Consider the following 22,676-nt stretch of genomic DNA (forward strand, 5'->3'; position numbering starts at 1 on the left):
TTAATAGCCAACGTGCTTTACTGTATTACTTTTTAACTTTTGTCTAAATATATAGCATATGTTTTATTTATCATTTTTAGTAACATTGCTACGCATAAATGGCGATGATTTTTTTAAAAGTAGCAATATTTCTTAACTGTTTTTGCACGGCTACAAATGTACTTTTTTTGATGAAAAAATTTCATTAGAGTCTTTTAAACACAAACCCTTCATATTTAAAACTAGTTCGCTAAGAAACTTATTTATTTTAAATATTGAAATAAATCATCTTTAACTGAAAATTTATTCAGTAAAAGTTTAAAATGTTTAAAACACAAATCTTTTATATGAAAATCAACAAAATTTTGTTAGAAAATATTTATAATTGAATTGAGTATTTACAAAAACTCATTTTTATACTTAATTGAACATCCATGGGTAAAAAATATTTGAAATAATTTAAAGGGTAGCTAGTTTGAAAAATAAAGTTTTAGTTTAAACAATTTAAAAAAATAACAATACATGTAACCACAATAAAAGGTTGTATTTTCTAAAAAGTTTATTATAACAAAGAAAATATTATTTGTTCCCGTTACTCAGCATATATCTAAATCGATCAATCAAATTTAGTAAATAAAGTATTTGCATAAGCTTTATACGCTATTTGTACTTAATACTAGCTAAAAAAAAACTGTTCTTACTAATAAGTGTTAATTTTAAATTCTTAAATTTTTAGGTTAAGACTAAACTCAAGACAGAAAAAAATATTTAACTTATAGATAAGCTATTATTTTTTTGTCATATTTAAATATGGAAACAAAACTTTAATGCTTATGTTTAGTTCATTAAAGTTTATACTTTGTATTTTAATTATATTCTATGACAAAATGAGATTTTACTAGTTAATTGTCATAACTGCACTAAAAAATAGTTTGAAGTTACTTTTTGAACAAACTCAAAGTTAATAACCATTTTTAGGGGGAAAATACACACTGAATTTCAATAACAAAAGAAAAGATAAATTTATAGTTTTAGTAAAAAATAAAATTGAACCTAGTATTTGTTATCGCTTTTTATTTTAGGCATGGCAGTAACACTTAGGTTCTATATTTTTTCGAAATACTATGACTTTTTTTAATTAATAGATAAAAAGGCTTTTAATATAAATATAGTAATTTAAGTAAAAAATCTTAAGTCTCTAACTCTATTAAGAATTTTAAAGAAATGATTTTTACAACAACTGAACATAACTTTTATAAAATATGAAGATAAATACTGTAAAATTTATGCTTTTAATAAGAAAAAAATTGATGTTAAGAACAACAAATTTCCTTCTATTTTAAATTTTCTTTTTTTCTTTTTTTTTGAATACTTGTCCAAGTCTAAAACTGATATAAAACTTATATAAAAACAAAGTTATTTATTTTAATTAGTCCTGTAAACAACCGTTTCAAGCTTAATTTAAATAACTACATAAAAAATGTTTTAATCAGTTAAAATTAATAACATTTAACAACCTATTGATCAAGCATCAATGATAAAATAACGAAGTAAAAACGTTAACTGTTTAAAAAGTTTAAAAATGCATAGGTAGTTTATTAAAATAAGCTCGTTTGAATGGATTTATTTTTTATCGTTTTACAAAACAAAAAAGTTTTACTTTATGCATTGAAATATAGATCTTTATTGTACCTTGTCATAAAAATGCTTATTTTCAAATTTTAATAGAAAAAATTTGTTATAAAACTTTATCATAAAACAACTGAATGAAATTGATATTTGAAAATTAAAATGTTGAAACTCACCGAATATCTTTTTTTTATTTCACATCGACTTATCAGGTGAAGGTATTAAAACAAAGTAAACGCTATTATCAACGAAATTATCTCGGTTGAAACTGGATGTTCAGCTTGTGAGCGGGATTCATCGTCAGCAGTCCGCTTATCCTCACATCTTCCTCCTCATCCTCCGATCTCATCCTGAACTTCCTGACCAGGTAAACCAACACCACCTTGATCTCCTGAACCGCGAACCGCTGACCCACGCAGTTCCTGGGTCCCGCCGAAAACGGAATGTACGCGAAGTTGGACCTCTTCTGCTCCAACCTGCTCTGAGCAGTGTGCCTTTCGGGGATGAACGAATCGGGACTTTCCCAAACGTCCGGGTGCCTCTGCACGTAGTAAATGAAAAGCCACAGGCTCGACCCTTTGGGGATTACCTGACCGTCGATAACGCAGTCCTCGTCCAGTTTTCTCCCGATTCCCGGTCCGGGAGGGTAGAGCCGCAAAACCTCCTTAACAACTAGGTCGAGGTACTCGAGAGTAGAAATCTGGTCCAGGGACACATCGCAGTCCAATTGCCCGCCAAAGATTTCGTTGATCTCGTCAAACAATCTTTCCTGCGCTTCGGGGTGCCTTCCGAGCAGGTACAACGCCCAGGTTAGGGCCAGAGCGGAGGTGTCGTGGCCGGCGAACATGAAAGTGTCCACCTCCTCCTGGATCTCCTCCGCCGTCAACTCTCGGCCATTTTCGTCCACGGCTCCGACCAGCATGTCCAGGAAGGCCTTTCTCCTGCTGCCCGTCTCTGGGTGGCTGCTTGAAATTTTCGCGTCGATGACGTCACGGGTGAACTTGTGTATCTTTTCGACGACATTTTGCTGCTTCCTGCCCAGTGACGTCATACTGAAGAGGAGGTCGGAGGCAAGAAGCGGGTTCATGATCCGCTTGCCGATGAAGATGCCCATCCTGTGAAAGTAATTTGTTTATTTTACACCGTTTGCTTTTTCACAAGCGAACTCATTTATATGTCTTTTGAAACTCAGGCTAACAGAGTTTCATTTAGTTAATTCATTACATTTATCATGGGTTTTTTAAATTAATTTTTTTTTAACGCTAGTTTACAAATTCAGTTTATAGGGGCATACATTAAAGTTTATGATTGTTTTTAAGACAACCAAATTGTAGTGTATGTATACAAATAATTGTAACAAACAGTTATCAAATTAAAATTTCTGAAGAACACTATTAACTCTATGAATAAAAGTCAAAAATATTAAGTTATCAAAATGTTGTAGAAAATCTATAAATAATAAACAATAAATTAACATATTAGAGTATTATTAATATGAAAACTTTATACAAAATATTTGTATTCAGTAAAAAATATCTGGCTTAATACAATTTGTTGCAGTTTTTTTTCCTTCTTAAATAATCATACGTTCAGTATTTGTTTTGTTCATTCTATATTTCATAGTTATGTAAGTTGTTAGTTATTTTTTTTTATCAAGTTTTTATTTTAAAGCAGTTTATTAGTTAAAACTAAAAATTCATGGAAAAGTTATTGGACATAAAACATTTATGTTGAGACATCGTTTAGTACGATTAATAAAGCCTATAACCTTTTTTGTATTTCATTATCAATGTACTCATGTTAATTAAAAAAAATTTATACTTAAGATGACTAATAATAAATTAAACTTTTATACTTAGGATTTTTATGTAAAACTATCAAAACAATTATTAAAAGTTGAAATTGTTCAATGACTTTATGATATAACTTTGGTAATGTAGTTTAAACTTACTACGCATTGTACATACTTGACTTTAGGATAAACAATTTACAAGCCTTGAAAAAATATGAAAGAAACTAAAATAATTTAAACAAGTTAAGTAGGTTTGGTCAAATTTTGTATAAAATTTTTTTATAATACATTTATATGATAATAATCCCTTTTGAAAAACACTTTTTAACTTTTAACTTTTATAAAAAAGCTTGTACTTTTTCCTTAGAAGATTGAAGTTGTATATTAGCACTCTATTATTTTAGATTTTCTTTCATTAGACAAGTTTTTGAGTACATTATGAATAAAATTTTTTGAGTAAACACAAAACTTAGTTTTATTTTCTTTCGTTTTATTGATTGTTTTATTTCTTAAGATTTAAAATTTTAGATTATAGAAATTTAATTTTTATTAGCTCGTAAGAAATTGTAAACGTTTCAGGTTAACGACTTGATAACCGAAAGGTTTTTTCGTACACCAGATCATTAGACCAAGCTTTTTGAACACTTTTTGTTTGTCGTTCCATAAACAATAAATATCAAAAAAAAAGTTTATTTGTAGACTTAAAATATCAGATAAACAGTTATATTATTTTAACCTATATAATTCATAATTTTGGAAAAACAATTTTTTTGGTAGAAAATTTTTACATAACAAAAACAAATAAGATTTATAACTTCAGAACAATCTTTTAAAAAGCTAAAAATTAAGAAACATTAGGTGTCAAGTTTTATACAAAAGCATGTTGATTTTTTTTGCTTAATGGCAATTAAAACTTGATTTTAGTAGTTGTTTTTTTTTTAATATTTTCAATACGACAATTAAACCAAAATACTCCAAATTACAAGTATAAAAATCAACTTACAAAATAAATAATAATACGTCTGATTGACGACAAAACAAAATTGAAAAGGCTTTTATATTTAATAACAAAACTAGACAAATCTGATAAAAAAAATTTACTAGCTAAAGTGTGTCTAAAGAGTTGCCAAAACTATTGCAGAGTGAATTTTGAAACATACTATTTTAAAAAAGTATTATTTAAACAAACTATATATCTAATAACCACAAATATCATCATAAATTATTTTGCTAACATTTAATCATTTAACAGCATAGATTTATTTTATAGTTTTATTATCATTTAAGATGCCAATTGATGCTATTTTTGAAATTCAAAATTAAATTCACTTTGTTTTAATTACATAAAATTTCAAAAACACTGGTTACAACAATTGAACTATAGAAAAAACATAACTAGTAAAGCTAGGTAAAACAACCTACTTAACTTTAAAGTGTTTTTTTTATCAAACAAACAACTAACTCTTCAACAAGGTGGATGTACTCGCAATTCTCATCTTCCAACTGAGAGTTCATTTTCACTCCCATCGCAGTCTCGCAGATGATGTCCAGTGAGAGCCGCTTCAGCCTTTGGCGGATGTCGATGAACTCACTGTTTTCCACCAACCTTCCAACGATGCCGGTGAAAACCCTGGCCTGCTCGTTCATCACCGACAGGAAGTCCTTAAGAATGTCGTAGTGGAAGCTGGGCGTTATCATCTTCCTCCTCCTGCGCCACTTCTTGCCCGTGGAAAAGGCCAGCCCGTCCCTGACCCACGGCCGCATGAAGTTGTAGTCGTCCGACTTGGTTATGTTGGTCGAGCTGGTCAGAAGGACCTCGGCGGCGTCGGGGTGGGCCGCGATGATGTAGGCCACAGGACCGAACCACAGAACACCGAACTTCATCTTGTTATTGGCGAGCTCCCTGCATTTTGATATGAAATACGAGAAAATTTGGTCTTCTTCAGTTGGAAGACCTATGGCGTGCCCTCTTATGGGGCAGTAGGGGCCAGGGACCACTGGCAGCTGTTTCAATCTGAAGTTGTTCCAGTAAACCCAGTAGGCCAGGGAGAAAATGGATAGAGAAAAGACTCCAAGGATTTCAAGAAACTTTATTGTTTTAATTTAGTTACAACTATTTTTTTTATACATGTTAATAAAAATTTATAAGAATTATACATATATAGAAAAAATTATAATGAATATTTTTCAGCTAGTATGTAAATCAAGAACTATAGAATGTTTTAAAACTTAATTTTAAAGTTTTCTAAAAATTTCAATATAATATAAATAGTTGATTTTGATAATAAAAATTTATTCTGCAAAATATTATTTTTAATTTTTATGTAGGTTTTGTTGAACTACTAGAACTACTTCAATTGTATTTTAAAGAGCATCTTTAATTAATTTACTTTTTTTTTTAACAATGTAAATAATCTTTATTAAACTTTATTTTATTTTTTATTTAGCATATATAAGATAAAACTTTTTTGAATGCTTTAAAAAATTAAAACAACAAGACTATAATTTTGATATTTATTTATGTATCGCTCGAACAAAAACCAACCACAAGTATTTCTGTTTTGAAACAGTAAACCGTTTATGCGATAAGAAAGAAGTGCCTTTCATATGACACATACGTGCAGTGTGCTAAGCAAATATTATCCAGACAAGCGCTGCAACTATTGTGTGTTAAGTTATTTTATATTTCTCAGTATACTGTACAAGTTTATTTTTAGTAAATAAATTTAAAAATAATAGTTCTTACTAATTTTTGAGTACCATTAATAACTAAAAAGTGTAAACTAAATTTTAATAAGACCTTTACTACTTTTATAAGTTTTATATACCAAGCAATAGTTTATAATTTGAGTTTTTTACTAAAATACTATTAAGTAATAATTGAAAATTGTAGCTCTAAGGTTTTTCATAATATATTGAATCTTTTTAAATGTAATTTATTATTTTTTTGATTTTTTGTTACATAATACTTTAGATTAATTTTAAATTACTAATCTGAAATTTATAAAAATGCAATTAGGTAAGTATATAATAGTACTTGTATACTCAATTAAAAACATGTAGCTAATAAATTAAAATTATATTGTTTACCTATTTAACAAAATATTTATTCTAGTACAATTTTTTTTTTTCAAAGCTTCGGTAAAAAAGTTTAATTAATGAAAAGACACGCACTAAACTTGACTTTATTTTTTATTTAACAGTATCTAAAAAAACATTTTTCAATCATTTTTTATTACTCAGTTAAAATAAAAATGTTTTTAGAAATATATATACAATATAAAGTTTATTAAAATAAAAATAAATAATGTAATTCGTTTGTTTAGTTGAATATTAAACCATCTATCGCAAACATTTTCAAAGACAAGTCCTGAAAAACATACAAAATAATGTTTAATTTTATTTTTACAGTCACCTTTCGCAAATTTACGCACTCGTTTGGTTACGCACTCTCGTTTAGTTATGCATTTTTGATCTCTAAAAAATTACAAAACAAACATATTTTTAATTATTCATTTTGTTAATTTATTGTATTTATTGAGTTAAGAATATATTTAATTTATAAAAAATAGGAAGAGATAGGTATTTAATAAAATTGAAATTTTTGCATTTATAGTTTGCAACTTCGGTAAGGAACCTATTGACTCTATGGCTTTGCTTTTTATATTTTAAATTTCTTGGCCCCCTTTATACCTTTAAATCAAAAAAGGTACAATGTTCAATTCCTTGCAATATTAGTGATATAGAGTTTCACATCAACGGAATAATTCTCTTATATTTAGCTAACTTGTTCCTTGCTTACCTACGAGTAAACTTATCTTGCAAAGTAATAGAGAAATATTTTTCTCTAATACCATACAAAACAAGTTTAATTTTAGGTGGGCAAGAAATTGAGCGATATATAAATAATAAGATATATATCAAAAACACGTAAGCTTATACAATGCTGGTTAGTACTTTATTTTATTATAAACTTTATGAAACTTTGTCATTTATTTTTAAAACCTTAAAGAAGTACAAGCAACAAGTTTAAACTCATTATTTTTAGTACTTGAATAACTAGAGAGCTTCAAAAAACGCGAGTTTTAGTACTTTTAGGCCTTATTAAAAAACACGTAAGCTTAAACAAGGTTTTTTTAAACTTTATTTTATTATAAACTTTATAAAACTTTCTCATGCTATTCTTATAACCTTGATGAAGTACAAGCAACTAGAAATTCATGTCATTGAGGTTAAAAAATTCAATATTCTAAATAAACAAGAAAAGGCTCTAACTTAAGTTTAGTATCAATGTTTTATCAAATTCTGTGCAGATGGCTGAAGAGATACTGAGAGTATTTCCAAAAATACCAAATGAAAAAATAAAATTTAGCCAGACGAAGATCCAATCCGATAAAAAAGAGTTGGAATTGGAATCTCTATTTTAGCAGCTGAAGGTTTGTAACAGTTGAAAAAGTATTATAGAAAAAAAGATTAAACGAAAAAAAAAAGGTAATAGTTGTTTTATAGAATTTCATTGACAGATGAATTAAAGAAAGAAGCAGCAAAAAAAAAGATCACGAAGTGCATCGTTAAAGTTTAAAGACGCTTACTTTTTTGATTGAGTTCTTTAAGTAATATTTAAATATTTATTACTTATTTGCAATTCTTTAATCTAAATAAAACTTTTATAAATACAAAGACGAATCGTTTAAGATGGTTTTTGTTCAAAATAAATAACAACTGTAAGTGCTAAGGTCTAAAAGTACGAAAACTTGCGTTTATTGAAGCTCTCTAGTTATTCAAGTATTATAAATAATGAGTTTAAACTTGTTGCTTGTACTTCATCAAGGTTATAAGAATAATATGATAAAGTTTTATAAAGTTTATAATAAGCTAACGTGTTTTTGATATATATCGTATATATCGAGTATTTATATATCGTTCAAACTTCACCTTCTTGAAAAAAATACATTTTATACACATCTACAACTTTTATTTTAAATGTTCATATACATGTACAACTTAAATTAAACTTGTTTTTGTACACAAAAAAATGTTCTTATTTTTTAATCACTATCTAATATACACAAAAAAAAAACTGTATTTAATCAGATGCATTATAATAAAACACTCAAAAAAGTAGGTATATTTGCTAGTGCTCGTTTAGTTACGTTCTCTCTTTTAATTACGCACTTTTGCTGTGGATATAATGTGCGTCGATTCGCGAGAGGTGACTGTAATTAATTTCGCTGCGCTTTATTTATAAAGCGTCGAGCAGTTTAATAACGAATTTTAACAATGCTACGAAGTATTTGCATACAAATTACGAAGTGCAATACTTTTTAGATTTAGTAATTATTTTAATCATGTTTAGACATATACCTTTTTGTATCTTAAACTTGAAAACAAACGAGTTCAAGTTTAAACTATCAGTCATAGTAATGTATTTGTTTAAACACATTAAAGAAAATGACGCTCAAAAATATGGTCAAAGGACCTGATTTACAAAAAAGCTTTTGGTCATCGAGCTACACATAACTTATTTATTTTTAAAAAATTAAGATTAAAAACAGAAAAAAAATAAATATATTAACATTAAAAACTTGTACAATTATAAAAAAGTTACGTAAGAAAAAAAGGTTTGATCACACCAATTTGATCATTAGTCTGATAATCACTTGGTGTGTTCAAACCTTTTGTTAAGTTTAGCTTGTCTCACGGCATATGAAAGTTCAGGCTGAGGCTCTGTAGACTTTCGCCGATGTTTTTTTTTTGATCATAAGATGAAAATATGAATTAATTGAAAAACAAAATAGAATATGATATCTAACTCAGAACATACAAAAACATACTTTTTTTATAGTGACAAAAAACGATATCAGAACATATAGAAAATATACTATATTAAAAACTTAACTTTTTCTTATTAACAAAGAAAAAACATTCATTTAAAAAATAATAAAATATGAAACTTTACTGTGATTAACTAAACTTAAAATAGTTTAATATTCTATAAAAGGTATAAGAAATTTTCTTATTATAATAAATTCACGCGTAAAAACTTCGATTAGAAAATAGATAAAATCGTAAAAGTTAAATTTAAATCACATATAAAAAAAATTACTAATCTGAATATAGCTGAGGATTTATTTAAGAAATAAACTTTTGGTAAAAAATACATTTAAAACGTGTTTCTTTAGGGCTTAGGCGTAAGTAATTAATCCTTTCATCTTGAATGGTTATTACTTTAATCAGTTTCGAAATTAATTTTTATTTATGTATTACCGAAGTTAAATTAAGAGAATTTTTTGATAGCCATAATCGTTATGTAGTGACTAAAATACAGAAAAGGTCTATAAGTGTTTCTATGTTCTCGCTACATATATTTTTTAAAGATAAAAATAAACTTTTTTTTACTGTTTAACTAAAATATCTTTATTACTCAGTGAATTTATATTTAAAAAAAATATTTTTGACCTAACAATAATTCCATTAATAAAGACCAAAACTGAAAAAACCAAAAATAACCATTTTTCATACAGTTTATATGAAAAACAAACTAACAAAGTAATAAAGTCAATTCCCTAAAAAATATCTAACTAGTTGAAAAATGTATGTTTTTTTGAGATATGTTTCGAACACTAAATAAAAGCCAAAGTGTCCCACTTTTTCTATGCGCTCTAGCACCGACCCAATAGACCCAAACTCAAAAACAAAGCATAATTTGATTTGCTGTATTCTTTAGCTATTATATTCTGTAAAATGTATTATTTAAGAACAAAGCACGAAGAAGTAACTATGTTTTATTTTTAAGTTAAGAAAAATTACTTAAATTTCCCCTTATTTTAGAATTTTTATCGTAAAAATTATAATGTTTATCGACCTTAATTATTAAATCAAGTGGCTTATTGACTATAGTAATTTTTTATTTTCCAAAATTTTTATTTTGTTTAGGTGTTGGTGTAGAAGCTTATTGAATTTTCATAATTAACATAATATCTGAGATAAGTGATCCAAATTTCTATTCAACTTTACTCAAATAATATTTAAAGTTTAACACAAAAAGTTTAAGGTTTTCAATTTTTCAATCTAAAATAATAAAAACTAAACTTTCTTAAAACAAAACTTGGTATATCCTTTACTATAGTTATTTTTTCAATGTTATACAAAATTTGATAAAAATAAAAATAAATGTAAAAAGAAAAAAAGTAAAAAGAAAAATAGCTAGAAGTAAAAAACATGTTAACAACTAAGGGTAAGAGTTAGAGGTAACAAAGAACTTGAAAACAATAAAGAAAAATTATAACAAAAATATAATTTAAGTAATAAAATAAAATTATGAGAAATACATAAAAAATAACGACCAAAGGTAAGGGTAAGGGGTAACAGTGAAAGCAAAAAAAAAACAAATAAAAAAATAAAATTAAGAAAAAAAATAGTGAAAAGTTTTAACCAATGCAAAAGTGTTTTAGTGTAAAAGTTACCCTTCGTGAAAAAGTGACCCCTTATGCAAAACGCTTCGTGCAAAACTGTTTTTTCGTGCAAAAATGGCTTAATGCAGGATCGGCATGAACTTCAGCACCCAGTGAATTATTAAAAATCATGATCGTTGTTAAAAATTCATTACAACGCGAGAACAATTAGACAGGTAATGACAAGTTTCGCGTGAGCAGAGGTAACTGGAGCAGGAGTATTTCGAGCAAGGACAACTCGAGCGGGGGTAACTTGAGCAGAACCAGAATAGTTTTTATTTGATAAAAAGTAGTTATAATTGCTAAGAAATTTTAAATTTTTGCATCAAATATCTTTTTTATTATTACTTAATTACAATATAACTTTTTACTTCTACATATATTACATAGAAATGTAAGACAGAATTCATTTAAAAACATTTTCATTAAAACAAACAACAAATAAAGTCGATTTTGGCTGACGCTTATCAACTACTTTTGTTAGCAACTAATTTTAAGATTAAATTTTGAGTAAATAAATAGTAAGAGGTTTCATCAGAAAAAACAATAAATTAATACTAATTAGCATAATTGAGCAAAAATTATTTAGACATTCACTATTTCAATTATAAGTATTTTTTTATGTGTTCTACAACAAAACAGTATTGTTATATATTAAAGTTCCAAAATACAGAAACTTAACTACTAAAATCAAGTGGAGACTTTGTCAAAAAAAGGTTTAGTATAAACAATATGAACAAAGCAAAAAGAGGTTTTGAAAAGATGTATTTAAATAAATATCTTTCTTGTTTAAGTTTATTCACAAACTAATTACAAGAATGATAAAGTCTGTAAAACAAAATATAATGAAAACTAGGTAAATACTTATACATATCCTCCCATATTTTATCTACAAAGGAGATAAAATGATACAATTACCTAGCAAAATAAATCATTTAAAAAGAACTTGTAAACTTAAACACAGTTTTCAGGCCTAAAAATCAACGAAATTAAATACAAAAAGACAAAAAACATTGAAATGTTACAGTTAACTTAGTTTACTTTTAAATAAAAATATTAATACAAACTCCAGTTTAAAAAAACTAATTCGGAAGCTGGTAAATTGTACGAACAAAATCAAAATCGATTGTTTCTAAAAATCGGCGAAATTTTTTATTTCTTCATCACAACTTTAAAAAACAAATTAGAATTCTTTGTAGCTTAATGGCGTTTATATGAATAAACTTTATTTATTAAGTTACTTACTTTTATATGTGTAAACAGTTGCTAAATAAATTATAGTTCATCTTATAGTTTGAACTTTTGTAAATAAAAGTACAACGTAAAGCTTATCATAAAAAAATAAATAAAGTTTGTTATTTTTTAAAGCATTGTAACATTTAATTTATTTTTCTTTTACTTCGAACAAGGTACAAAATTCAAGTTTAGTCGTATAAGTAGCTTGAAATTTAACATTTAAATTGAGATTTGATTTCATATAGGTAGATTTTTTCTTTGTTTTTTACAACTTTCTTTTTTCTAGTGTTCAAACAAAATATTAAGACAATGATGTTATGATTTTTTTATAAACAATTTTTACTAAAAATAGTGTATTATAATAATTAAAACTTATAAGTTTTTTCTCTATTGAAACTACATAAAGCTTAAAACATTTACGATCCGGATTCGGCCGGATCTTAATTTGAAAAGATAGATCCGGATCCTTAATAGTGGATCCGGTAAATCATTACACGCGTCTTCAGTTAAAAAGTAAAAGTTTATTTATTTTTTTATAAAACTTAACTGAAAATAATGTAGTAGTAATAGAGCCATAAGATTAATGAGTTAAACTATTTTGAAGTAGTTATTTTTTTTGGCAATTTTTATATACTTAAATGCAAACTAAAATTTTAAAAGTGGTAAAAACATGAAACTTTCGGGTTTCAATGTTTAAAACACAAGTTGTAAAAGCTTAGTTAATTAATCAAATGATTTTTTCAAACAGAGGTGACTGCATAAAAAAAATTAAAAAAAGAGGTTATAAAATAAAATACAATTTTTCCTGTCGTTTAATAATAAATGTTAACCAAAAAAAAGTTGTTAAACATAGTTTATCAAACGACAAAAAATACGCTAAGTGTTTTTGGTTTTATAACCTGGTGCACGAAAAAAACCTATCGGTTATCGAGTCGCACACCATGGATACATTTTAAACTTATAACTGACGATTTTGAGAAGTTTTTACGTTATTGTCTAGAAAATAAGCCAATGTTTGTGTTTATGTCAAAAAAAGTATACTTAACGCAAAATTTAATTTAATTTAAGTTTGATAGTGTGCTAAAAACTAATATTTCTTCAAAATGTTAATTAAAACTTTTTTCAATATATATTTTGTGTATTAAAACTTAACAAATACTCTATAAGAAAAATTTAAATCATATTAGAAAAGGATACACCATACTTTGTTTTTAAACAATTTATTTTATTTTTTTAATTTACAAAAGTAAAAAGATAAATAAATTTTCTGTTAGACTTTGAATATGTTTTGAGTAACTTTTTTTCTAAAACTATAAAGCTTTTTGATCTAGTTATAAGCTTTGTTCAATTATCTCTGTTATTTTGTTAGTTATTAAAATATTATAAACTTCTACAAAAAAACTTAAGTATATATATTGTCCTGGGCATCACGTTAAACTGTTCTGGTGTATGACTCGATAACCGAAAGGTTTTTTGTACACCAGGTCCTTAGACCAAACCTTTTGAGCGTATTTTTTGTTGTTCAATAAACAATAGGTGAAATATAAAAGAAACAAAATTCTGACCAAACAGTTTTAAATAATAAATCTTGTAATATAATATATTAAAATTGTAATAAATTACCATTGCCAACCCCTAGATATAATACTTCGGATTTTAAAGTTTACTTTTTTTTTGTATTTATTAAAGTCACTAAATAAAAAGTGTAACTAGTAAATACTTCTCTTAATTTGTCTTTAGTATACAAAATATAAATTAGCTTAGATACTTATTTGATCAAAGCAATATAAACTCAAGAAGAAAAGAAACTTACGCCAATGGCAACACATTTTTGAGGTATTTTTTATCAAAAGTTTATTCACTAAATAAATTATCAGTTTTAATCAGACTAAATGTTCTTTATTCTATATATAAGTATGTTTTAACTTATACATATTTATCTAATTTCAAATCAATAACAAGGTTATATGCGTAATTTTATAACTCTAAGGAAAAATTTATATACCTTTTATAAATTATTTAATTATTTCAAGTTAGGCTATTCAGAGCAATATGTTGTATTTATTTATTTTTTATTTAAAAAAAAAAAGTTAAACTTTCAATATTAAAAAATTGTATGTTTTTATGTTTTCTGAGTTAAATTTCGTATTCAATTTTGTTTTTCCATTAGTTTTTTTTTAGCTCAAAATAGATTAAGTAAATAAGTGATGTACAGCTTGATAACCGAAAGGTCTTTCTATGTATCAGGTCCCTTGAATTTTCTTTGACGTCTTAAAACTACTACAGAAAGAAGACTGATATATGTCTCTAAATGTGATTAAAATAATAACTCAAACTAAGAGTATCATACACAATATCTAGATTTTTCGATGTGTTGTCAAATTTTGGTATTAATGTTGTGGATAAATAAAGCGCAAAAAAATAAGCTTAAAATTAAAATAAACACTGTTTGACATATGTTTCAGGTTTAGTCTTTAAACAAATTTTTTGTAGATGTTTTTATGAATAAACATTTAACCTGAAAAATATGATAAACATTATCTGTTTTAAATTTACTTAAACGTATTTTATATGTATATATATACTTTTTTTAAACTCAGTAATAAATACTGGTGAAAGTATAAATGTCAAGCTATTAAAGTAAAAACAAATTACTTTCAAAAAATAGAAAAAGCTAACATTCAAAATAGAACATACAGTTCTAATGTGTTATATAGTACATTACACAATGTTTAAACTACATATCTTTCATAAGATAAAAAAGTACTACTTTAAACTTACCTCATTTTTGTATAAATCTTTAATTCTTTAATAGCTTTAAATTAATTTTAAGTATTGTTATAAAAAGGAAACAAAAATCAATAAAAAATATCTTAACTATATACTTAAATATGGTAGTGCCGCAACTTTAACATATTACTCTATAGTATTTGTAGTGAAATTTTTATTTTTGGAAACTTAACTTACAAAAGAAACAAAGATTTATTTAAACAGTTTGAAACTATATAACTATTAAAACTACTCAAAAATTAGTTTTAAACTAACAACTTTTAAATTTATTTACTAATAATTTTTTGCACAGTACACTTAGAAATATTTAAAAAAATGTTCGATTTAAACACAGTACTGCAGCATTTGTCTGGATAATATTTGCTTAGCACACTGCACGTATGTGTCATATGAAAAACTTCTTATCACATAAATACTTTACTGTTTCAATACAGAAATATTTGTGGTTTGGTTTTGTTCATACAGTACTGAAACATATTTTTAAATTTTAGTTCTGTTATTTTAACTTATTTAAAAGTATAATTTAAAATATTATCTTAAATTTTGTACAAATATATATTTATAATTTTGCCTTCACTTTTTATAAAAAGTACATAAGTTTATGGTACAACTATTTCAAAAAATTTTAAAAAAATACGTCTTAAAATGATACAATAAAAACAAAAACATATATACCTAATCATTAATATTTTCAATTCAAAAGAATAAAATAAATAAAAGTAATTTTTTCAAGATTTTATACTTTTAAAATAGATATAGACTAAACAAATACTATTGTTGCTGCAGAAATTAAAAACTCATATTAACCTAACACTTTTTTTTTAACTTAAGTTTAGATCTATAGAAAGTTTGGTTTAGAAATCAGAAAAGGTATAATACATTTAGAGTTATAAATAATGTATGTGTAAAATATCTTAATTAAATAGAATAATTTACATTACAAATATCTAAAAATTACAATACAAAACCAAATTGAAAATATTTTTAAGTACAAACAAGCAAACTTTATGTTTATTCATTAATTTATATTGACAGTAATGAAATAAAAATACAGAAGTGATGCAGAAAAGTGATCTACCGAATCAAAAATGTTTTGGGTTCGGCTGAATCCGAGTCCGAGTTTTAATTTCAAATTAAGATTCAGCCAAATCCGAACCTTATTTTCAAATTAGGATTCGGCCGAATTCAGATCCGAATCTCAATTTTGAAATTTGGATCCGGCCGAATCCGAGTCAAAAAGTTTTAATAATTCAAATCCGAAAGATTTAACCTGCTTATTATGTAAATACCAAATAAGTTTATAAATAATAATTACGTATCAGATTGTCACTTATTTCGTAAAGAAAGTTTGAACAATATTTATAACGTGTTAATAATTAAATACATTTTTATTTTAGAACAATTTATTTTAAAAGCGAATATAAAAACAAATGTCTTGCTAGAAAAAAAATTAAGCTACATACACAAAACTTAGTTTCAATATTTTGATGCCTATGCAACCAACATTAACAATTAAGTTGTACTTTTGTTATGCAAAATAAATAACCTATAGACTTTAATAAATGCTTAAAGCAGAAAACAGTTCACAAAAAAGTTAAAACTTTTTACGTGTAACTTAAGAGTTAGTTCTTATTGTGATTATAAACATAGAGCATCAAATTAAATAACAATTTAATAAAAATTTGTGAGACGTGGATGTTGGTGGGCCTGACCCTTTTGCCCATACTTTAACTGCAGAAAGGGTGACTTTCTAGCACGTTTGTGCTTAGGACCCTCTGCGGGCAGCTTGGTATTTGTATTTCTTAAATTTGACATAATAAATATAAAGTGCTTTTATACTAACTTATTATAATGTATCGGTGAATTTTATCTATCAATACTAAAGACTATTCTAGACTACTTTATATAAATTAAGCAAGACAGTTTGGGTGATGTATATGTTATACAAAAGAATTACACAACAATATTACAAAATTTCTTACTCAAAAAATATAAGCTGCTTTTAAAACTTTTATAAATAACTAAGCAAAAGTTTTTTGATCAAATGTTGCATCATTGATTTTAAGCCTTATTTCTCATAACTGCAGCAAGCTCTAAATATTCTCTTAATATTCAGAGTTAAACAATGAATAATCAAAGTAGTTGCAGCAGTTCATTACAAATTAATTTAGATTTTATTTTTAACAAATTTTTTTCTTTAGATCATTGTTTTTAAAATAAATATGAATATGTTTAAAGTTATAACATATATGTCATAAATTAAAATTATCAATTAAATAAATAATAAAACATTAACAAAAAGTGTATAGCTAAAATTATGCAAGCATCTGCTTTAATGTTACATATTTAAGTTGCATTTTTTTTTCTTTGTATAAATAATGCAGCAGTTCATTACAACGAGCAAACATAAAAATCTAAACATATAATGAATAAATAAGAGCGGTTATCCAAAAAGCTGAGATTAAATGCCTAAATTATGTACTTAATTTATTTAAGAATCTAGCAAATATCATAGTTTTAATACTGTGTGCAAAACTCTAAATCAAAATTAATAAGGCTTTAATAAGAGTGAAAAGTTATTTTTTATCCACTCAAGCATTAAATCATTAATTAATTTTACATTTCATTTAATTTTTGACAAACAATTAAGCAAAAGTCAAAAAGTTTAAAGTGGTCTACCGAATCTAAAATTTTGGATTCAGCCGAATCCGAGTTTATTTTGAAATTTAGGATTCGGCCGCATCCGAGTCCGAATCTTGGATTCGGTAGATCACTAATGCAGAATAGAAAATATTATTTACAAACTAAAGAATAAAACATAAGTAAAATTAGGCAGGACTACAACAATAAGTTCTAAGTATACATTTTGAATGTAGGCAGTCAATGGTCAATTTAGACATTTACAACAATAAAAAGATCGTTTTATAATAGCTGCAAAACATTTTGATTAGGTCAGAAAAAACTAAACTTACATATGTACTTTAAATATAAGAAAATGTTATAAAAACAAACACAGAAACAAACTTTTAAATTGTTCTTTTAAATTAATAAAATTTACACAATTTTTTTCCAAAAGTTAAAAAAAAAACTAAAACTATAATTACTTTTTATTTTAGCAAAAAAATCAATACAAAATTGAAAACAACTTATCATAACAGAAAACAGTCTAAAAACTAGATTTTATTGTAACAACAACTAATGAAAAGTTGTATAAAATAGAAAAAATGTAAAGCAAAAATCAATACTACTTTATCAGTTATTACAATACAAAAAAACCACATTATATACCTTTACAAAGCAAAAGAAAAAATATTTATCATACCATTTGTGACTTTCCATGTTCTATGATCAATATGTTTTTTGTTTACAAACACTTTATAAAAATATTACATTAAATCTTTGATAATCATCTTAAATAAAAAGATTTGTATAAATTTATAGCTAATGGTTAATGAAGAATAAATATGAACTCTAAGAAAAGCATAGATGAAACAATTAATAATTTCTTTTATAAAGTTATAAAATTAAAAAACAGTTTCTTTTAAAGCTTTTTCGCAACTAAGTTTAAATGTTTTGGTATTTAATTATTCAAAATCATGTTATAAACTAAATTTAATTTGTGACAGGGTTTGAGAGAAAAATAAACAGCCTTATTAACCAAAACCTTGTTTAATTTACTTCAGACTGGTCAGAATCAGCCTTAGTTTATGAGTTTATTGAAAAATTATATAGTAAGAGCAAAAGCTAAATGATAAATACTACTAATCAAGCTTGAATACTTGAGAAAATCATAATATTTACAAAAGGACTTAATTCCTAAAGTAAAAATTTAATTTGTAAGAAAACATGTTGATTCTAACTTAATTTATCTGAAAACTAGACTGAGATTTTTAAAAAAACTATCCTGAGTTTGCTAAAGTATTAGAAAAGTGTTAGAAAGATTTTTCAAGCAGTATTTAATAATATTAAACCAGCCTAAGTCAGCCTGGGCAAGCCAGAATTTTTATAAAGCTTTAAACTAACCCAAAACAAATTGAGTCTCTTGTAAACTTATTTTGATTTTGTAAAAAGGTATTGAAGCTTAGTTACTAACAAATTAATAAATAAAAATGTTGTTTAATGTGAAAATCATGCATAATATTTTCTGGTAATTACCTAGGATGATGTTGCACCAATATCAAGCTGAAATTATATTATAATCGATGTCTTTTTTAACCATAACTATAGGTTAAAAATCAATGTTTTAAGCCTAATATGTTTAATCTAAAAAGATACTTAGTTTTAAACAAGCTATGTAAATGCATAGTAAAAATTTAATTTATTTATCATAAACTAGAATATTTAATCAATTTAACCTTACAATATAGTAATCAATATAAATAATTGTTGTGATACAATCGCTTTTTATTGTAAATTAATAGCGAATAAATATTTAATTTTTATTAGTTTATGATAAAGATGTTTAATTTAACTATTCTATTTATAAAATATGAATTTTTAGCATTAAATTATGGTTAAAACAGACATCAAATAAACATCAAAACAGACATAATTTCAGCTTGATATTGGTGCAATATCATCCTAGGTAATTACCTATTTTCTTTAATTACCTTATTTGATTCATACTTGATTTTCACTTGGCTGATCATACTCAATCTCGTCTTCATCTTCAATTTTTCCCATTTTATCACTCACAAAATATGCCATAATGCCAACCACCAGAGAAGCTACAACCATCAGCCAGCAAACTATATAAGCCCAACCGTTTTGAACTGGCTTATAAGCCCAATCTAACATCAGCTTTTTTATCAGTTCATTTTCTTCGCCATCGTTTAAAATAAAGTTGAGTTTGCTAACTTCAGTGAAAACGTAATCCAACACACCTCTAGACTTATTCCAATCTTTCCTTTTAAAACTGAAGGCAATCATGCCAGCAATTAAGACACCTGCTCCACCTCTGGTCAAACCTGAACCAGACTTACACAGCAGTTTGCTGGCAAGGGTACTATTTTTCATCTCGTCCAAATTCATTTCATAAAATGAAAAAATAAACAAAATCACTCCCAGGCTAAACAAAGCAAAGCCAACAGTTAACAGCCACCCTTCCAAGGTTATTGAAAAAATACTAATGTTTATAAAACCACCTACTTCAAAAGAAAGTTTCCAAACCCCTGCTTGAGCAAGCCATGTATGGTTTGCAAATAAGTTGGACTCTTCTTTAGTTAAAAATTCAGAAAAATTGTATTTTGCTACATCTTCAGGAGTTAAACTTGTAAATTTCCATGAAGGAGATAACAATGATAAAATCAGCACAACTGCAACTGACAGCAGTAAAAGGACAGTTGTAAAGTATAAATTGTTGGTTTGCATTTTAAAAATAACAATAATATATAATTAAATTTAAACAGTTGCTGCTTAAGGGTATTTACAATCTTTGAAAAAAGAAAAAGAGAAATAACTTGCGGTAAAAGTTTTAGTTTTAGTAAGCATTATATTCTTTATAGATGAAAAAAAGTAGTTAGAGTCTAGAGATTTATGTATAAGTAAAATAAGACAGAGAATATTTTTAAATTGACCAGTTTTCAAATATCCTGCAACCATTAAAAATAATCTAGATTTTGTTTGATTAAAAATCAATTCTTTAACACATTTTGACCATGATAGGTTATTTATAATTTAATATTAGTTTAATGATGATAACATCAAAAATACTTTATGTTGTTGATCTTATTTTTTAAAGATGTTTATAAACAATGTATAAATATGTTTATTTAGTTTACTTTTATATTTATACAGAAAATGTGTGATCTGATGGAATAGGGATCTTAATGACAGCTTTAAAAATTTTCTGATTTGAACGTTTCAGGAACGAAACCCAGTGGTCTAAACATATACAATAAAAGAAATTATGATTACAACTACGATTCTTTATGCCACAATTTAGAATTTAAGAAAATTTTTTGTACACTAGCTAGAACTATTATATTATTGTTAACTATTGTACACTTTTTAAATACTTAATTTAAGTTTGTAAAAAGACAAAATATCCTACTGAAATTTTTAGCTTCTTTTGACCAAGATTTTTTATACTCACGTTTTTTACACAGAACACTTTTTTTTCTTTTAACATATAGTTTCTGTTATTCTTAAGTAATAGCCAGTTTCGTTAAACAGGATAATAATATATGCTTTTAAGATAGTTATTGTATAGTATAACACTTGAATATAAAAGTTTAAAATTTAAAATTAGTTAAATCTAAGTATAGATAAAAAATTTAATTTCTTTTAGCTTATATTTAAATTCACTAAAAGCTTAGTAAATGTAAAACTTAAAAAAGAATTTTAAAAAGTTTACTACAAAATAAGACTATTTTTAAACAACATTAGTCTTAGCTGTTCAATAGAGTTTTTAAATTTATAAAATTACTAAAAGTAATTAGTAAACAAATATTTAAGTCTACTTGAATTAATTACCTAATAGTCGTAAAGTTGTAATCTTTTCATCCTTTATTTGTAGTTCTTTTATTGATTAACTTAACTTATCCAAAACTGTAGACTATTTATTTCTATAAAAACTAAGGTATATTTAGAGTTATTTTTATAAAATGAGCCTTTAATCACTTTACAATAAACAAAATCGGTATTTTTAAAATTAAAAAATAACCCAAGTTAAATAAAAATTATATACATTATGTTTAGATATGACAAAAAAATCTAATAAAAGTCAACTGGTGTATTTTTATTGAGGAAAGATAATACTTTTGGTTTTGTATTTATACAGGTTTTTTTAATAAAAAGTATTAAAATAAAACTTATTTTTTATAACAAATTCTGTTTCAGCTGTATTTAGCTTTTGCAAATAAATTTATATATTTACATGATATTATAATTAATATGAAAAATGATGAGCTTTGAATGAGCTTGCTAATGATGAACTGCAATCAAGTAAGATATGCAGCAAAGGAACTTGCCTTGATAAGTTCATTCTCCAGCAATGAAATTAAACTAAAGCTAGATAATATCAATCAGCTATCAACTAGAAATATAAATAATAAATCAATTGTTAAAGATTTCAAAGGTCATTGTGATGAAACTATGGATGATAATGTTAAATCTACAAATGATTAGTAATAAAAGAAAAGGACTAAAATCTAAGAAAACTCCTCTAAATTAAAAAAGAAAAATCAGAAACAGACAATATTAAAAAGGCACGAGACGGAGTACAAAAAGCATATGGTATTTTTTTAAATAGGCAACGTAAACTTTTTTCATTATTCTGAATGTTTTTTCTGACAATTTAGAATACAATTAGAAGTCATTTAGAAGTCAATTTTTTACTCCCCATATATTTCTCACTTATCCAGCGATGAAATTAAACTGATACCAGACGATTTTCAACTAAAAATATGAATGGTAAGTCTAACATCAAAGACACCAACGTTTATCATAATGAAGCTATGGTTGTTTATGTTAAATCTAAAGACGATAGTAATAAAAGTAAATGAAAAACAAAAACTGTCGATGACACAATATTTCCATTTTCTAATTACAATCACTGTTACCCTTACCCTCGATCGGTAAGTTTTTTTTATTTTAATTTTTTTAATTTTTTTTTTACAATCACTATAACCCTTAACCCTTACCCTCGGTCTTAGGTTTTTTTTAAACTCAAAACTTTTAGTACTTTTTTTCAATTAATATTTTTTAATTTTTTTTGAAACCTAAATGGTGATTTATGGCAATTTAATGGAGTATTGTATACTGAAGATAATATAACTCAAAAAGCTTAGAGAAAC

The 22,676-nt window shown here is 25.5% G+C and overlaps 1 protein-coding gene across 1 annotated transcript; it reads right to left on the minus strand.

Moving 5' to 3' along the window:
• Positions 1-1,569: 1,569 nt before the first annotated feature.
• Positions 1,570-19,911, minus strand: LOC145842958 (cytochrome P450 4V2-like). The gene is made up of 3 exons (XM_082950431.1): positions 19,507-19,911; positions 4,863-5,488; positions 1,570-2,723 (listed from the first exon to the last, which is right to left on the minus strand). Exons 1-3 carry the CDS (start codon positions 19,909-19,911, stop codon positions 1,862-1,864), a joined length of 1,893 nt encoding a protein of 630 aa, XP_082806557.1. The 3' UTR covers positions 1,570-1,861.
• Positions 19,912-22,676: the final 2,765 nt, after the last annotated feature.

The sequence above is a fragment of the Thalia democratica genome, chromosome 8 (genome assembly GCF_965202585.1).
Source record: "Thalia democratica chromosome 8, ktThaDemo2.hap1.1, whole genome shotgun sequence".
In the NCBI taxonomy this organism is placed as follows: domain Eukaryota; kingdom Metazoa; phylum Chordata; class Thaliacea; order Salpida; family Salpidae; genus Thalia; species Thalia democratica.

Excerpts from the sequence above, each read along its gene's own strand:
- LOC145842958 (XM_082950431.1), bottom strand. The coding sequence starts at position 19,911 with ATGAATTTGGACGAGATGAAAAATAGTACCCTTGCCAGCAAACTGCTG. Across the intron at positions 5,489-19,506 it reads ATCAGCCAAGTGAAAATCAA|TTTCTTGAAATCCTTGGAGT; the intron begins GTATGAATCAAA and ends AAAACAATAAAG. Across the intron at positions 2,724-4,862 it reads TACATCCACCTTGTTGAAGA|GATGGGCATCTTCATCGGCA; the intron begins GTTAGTTGTTTG and ends TTACTTTCACAG.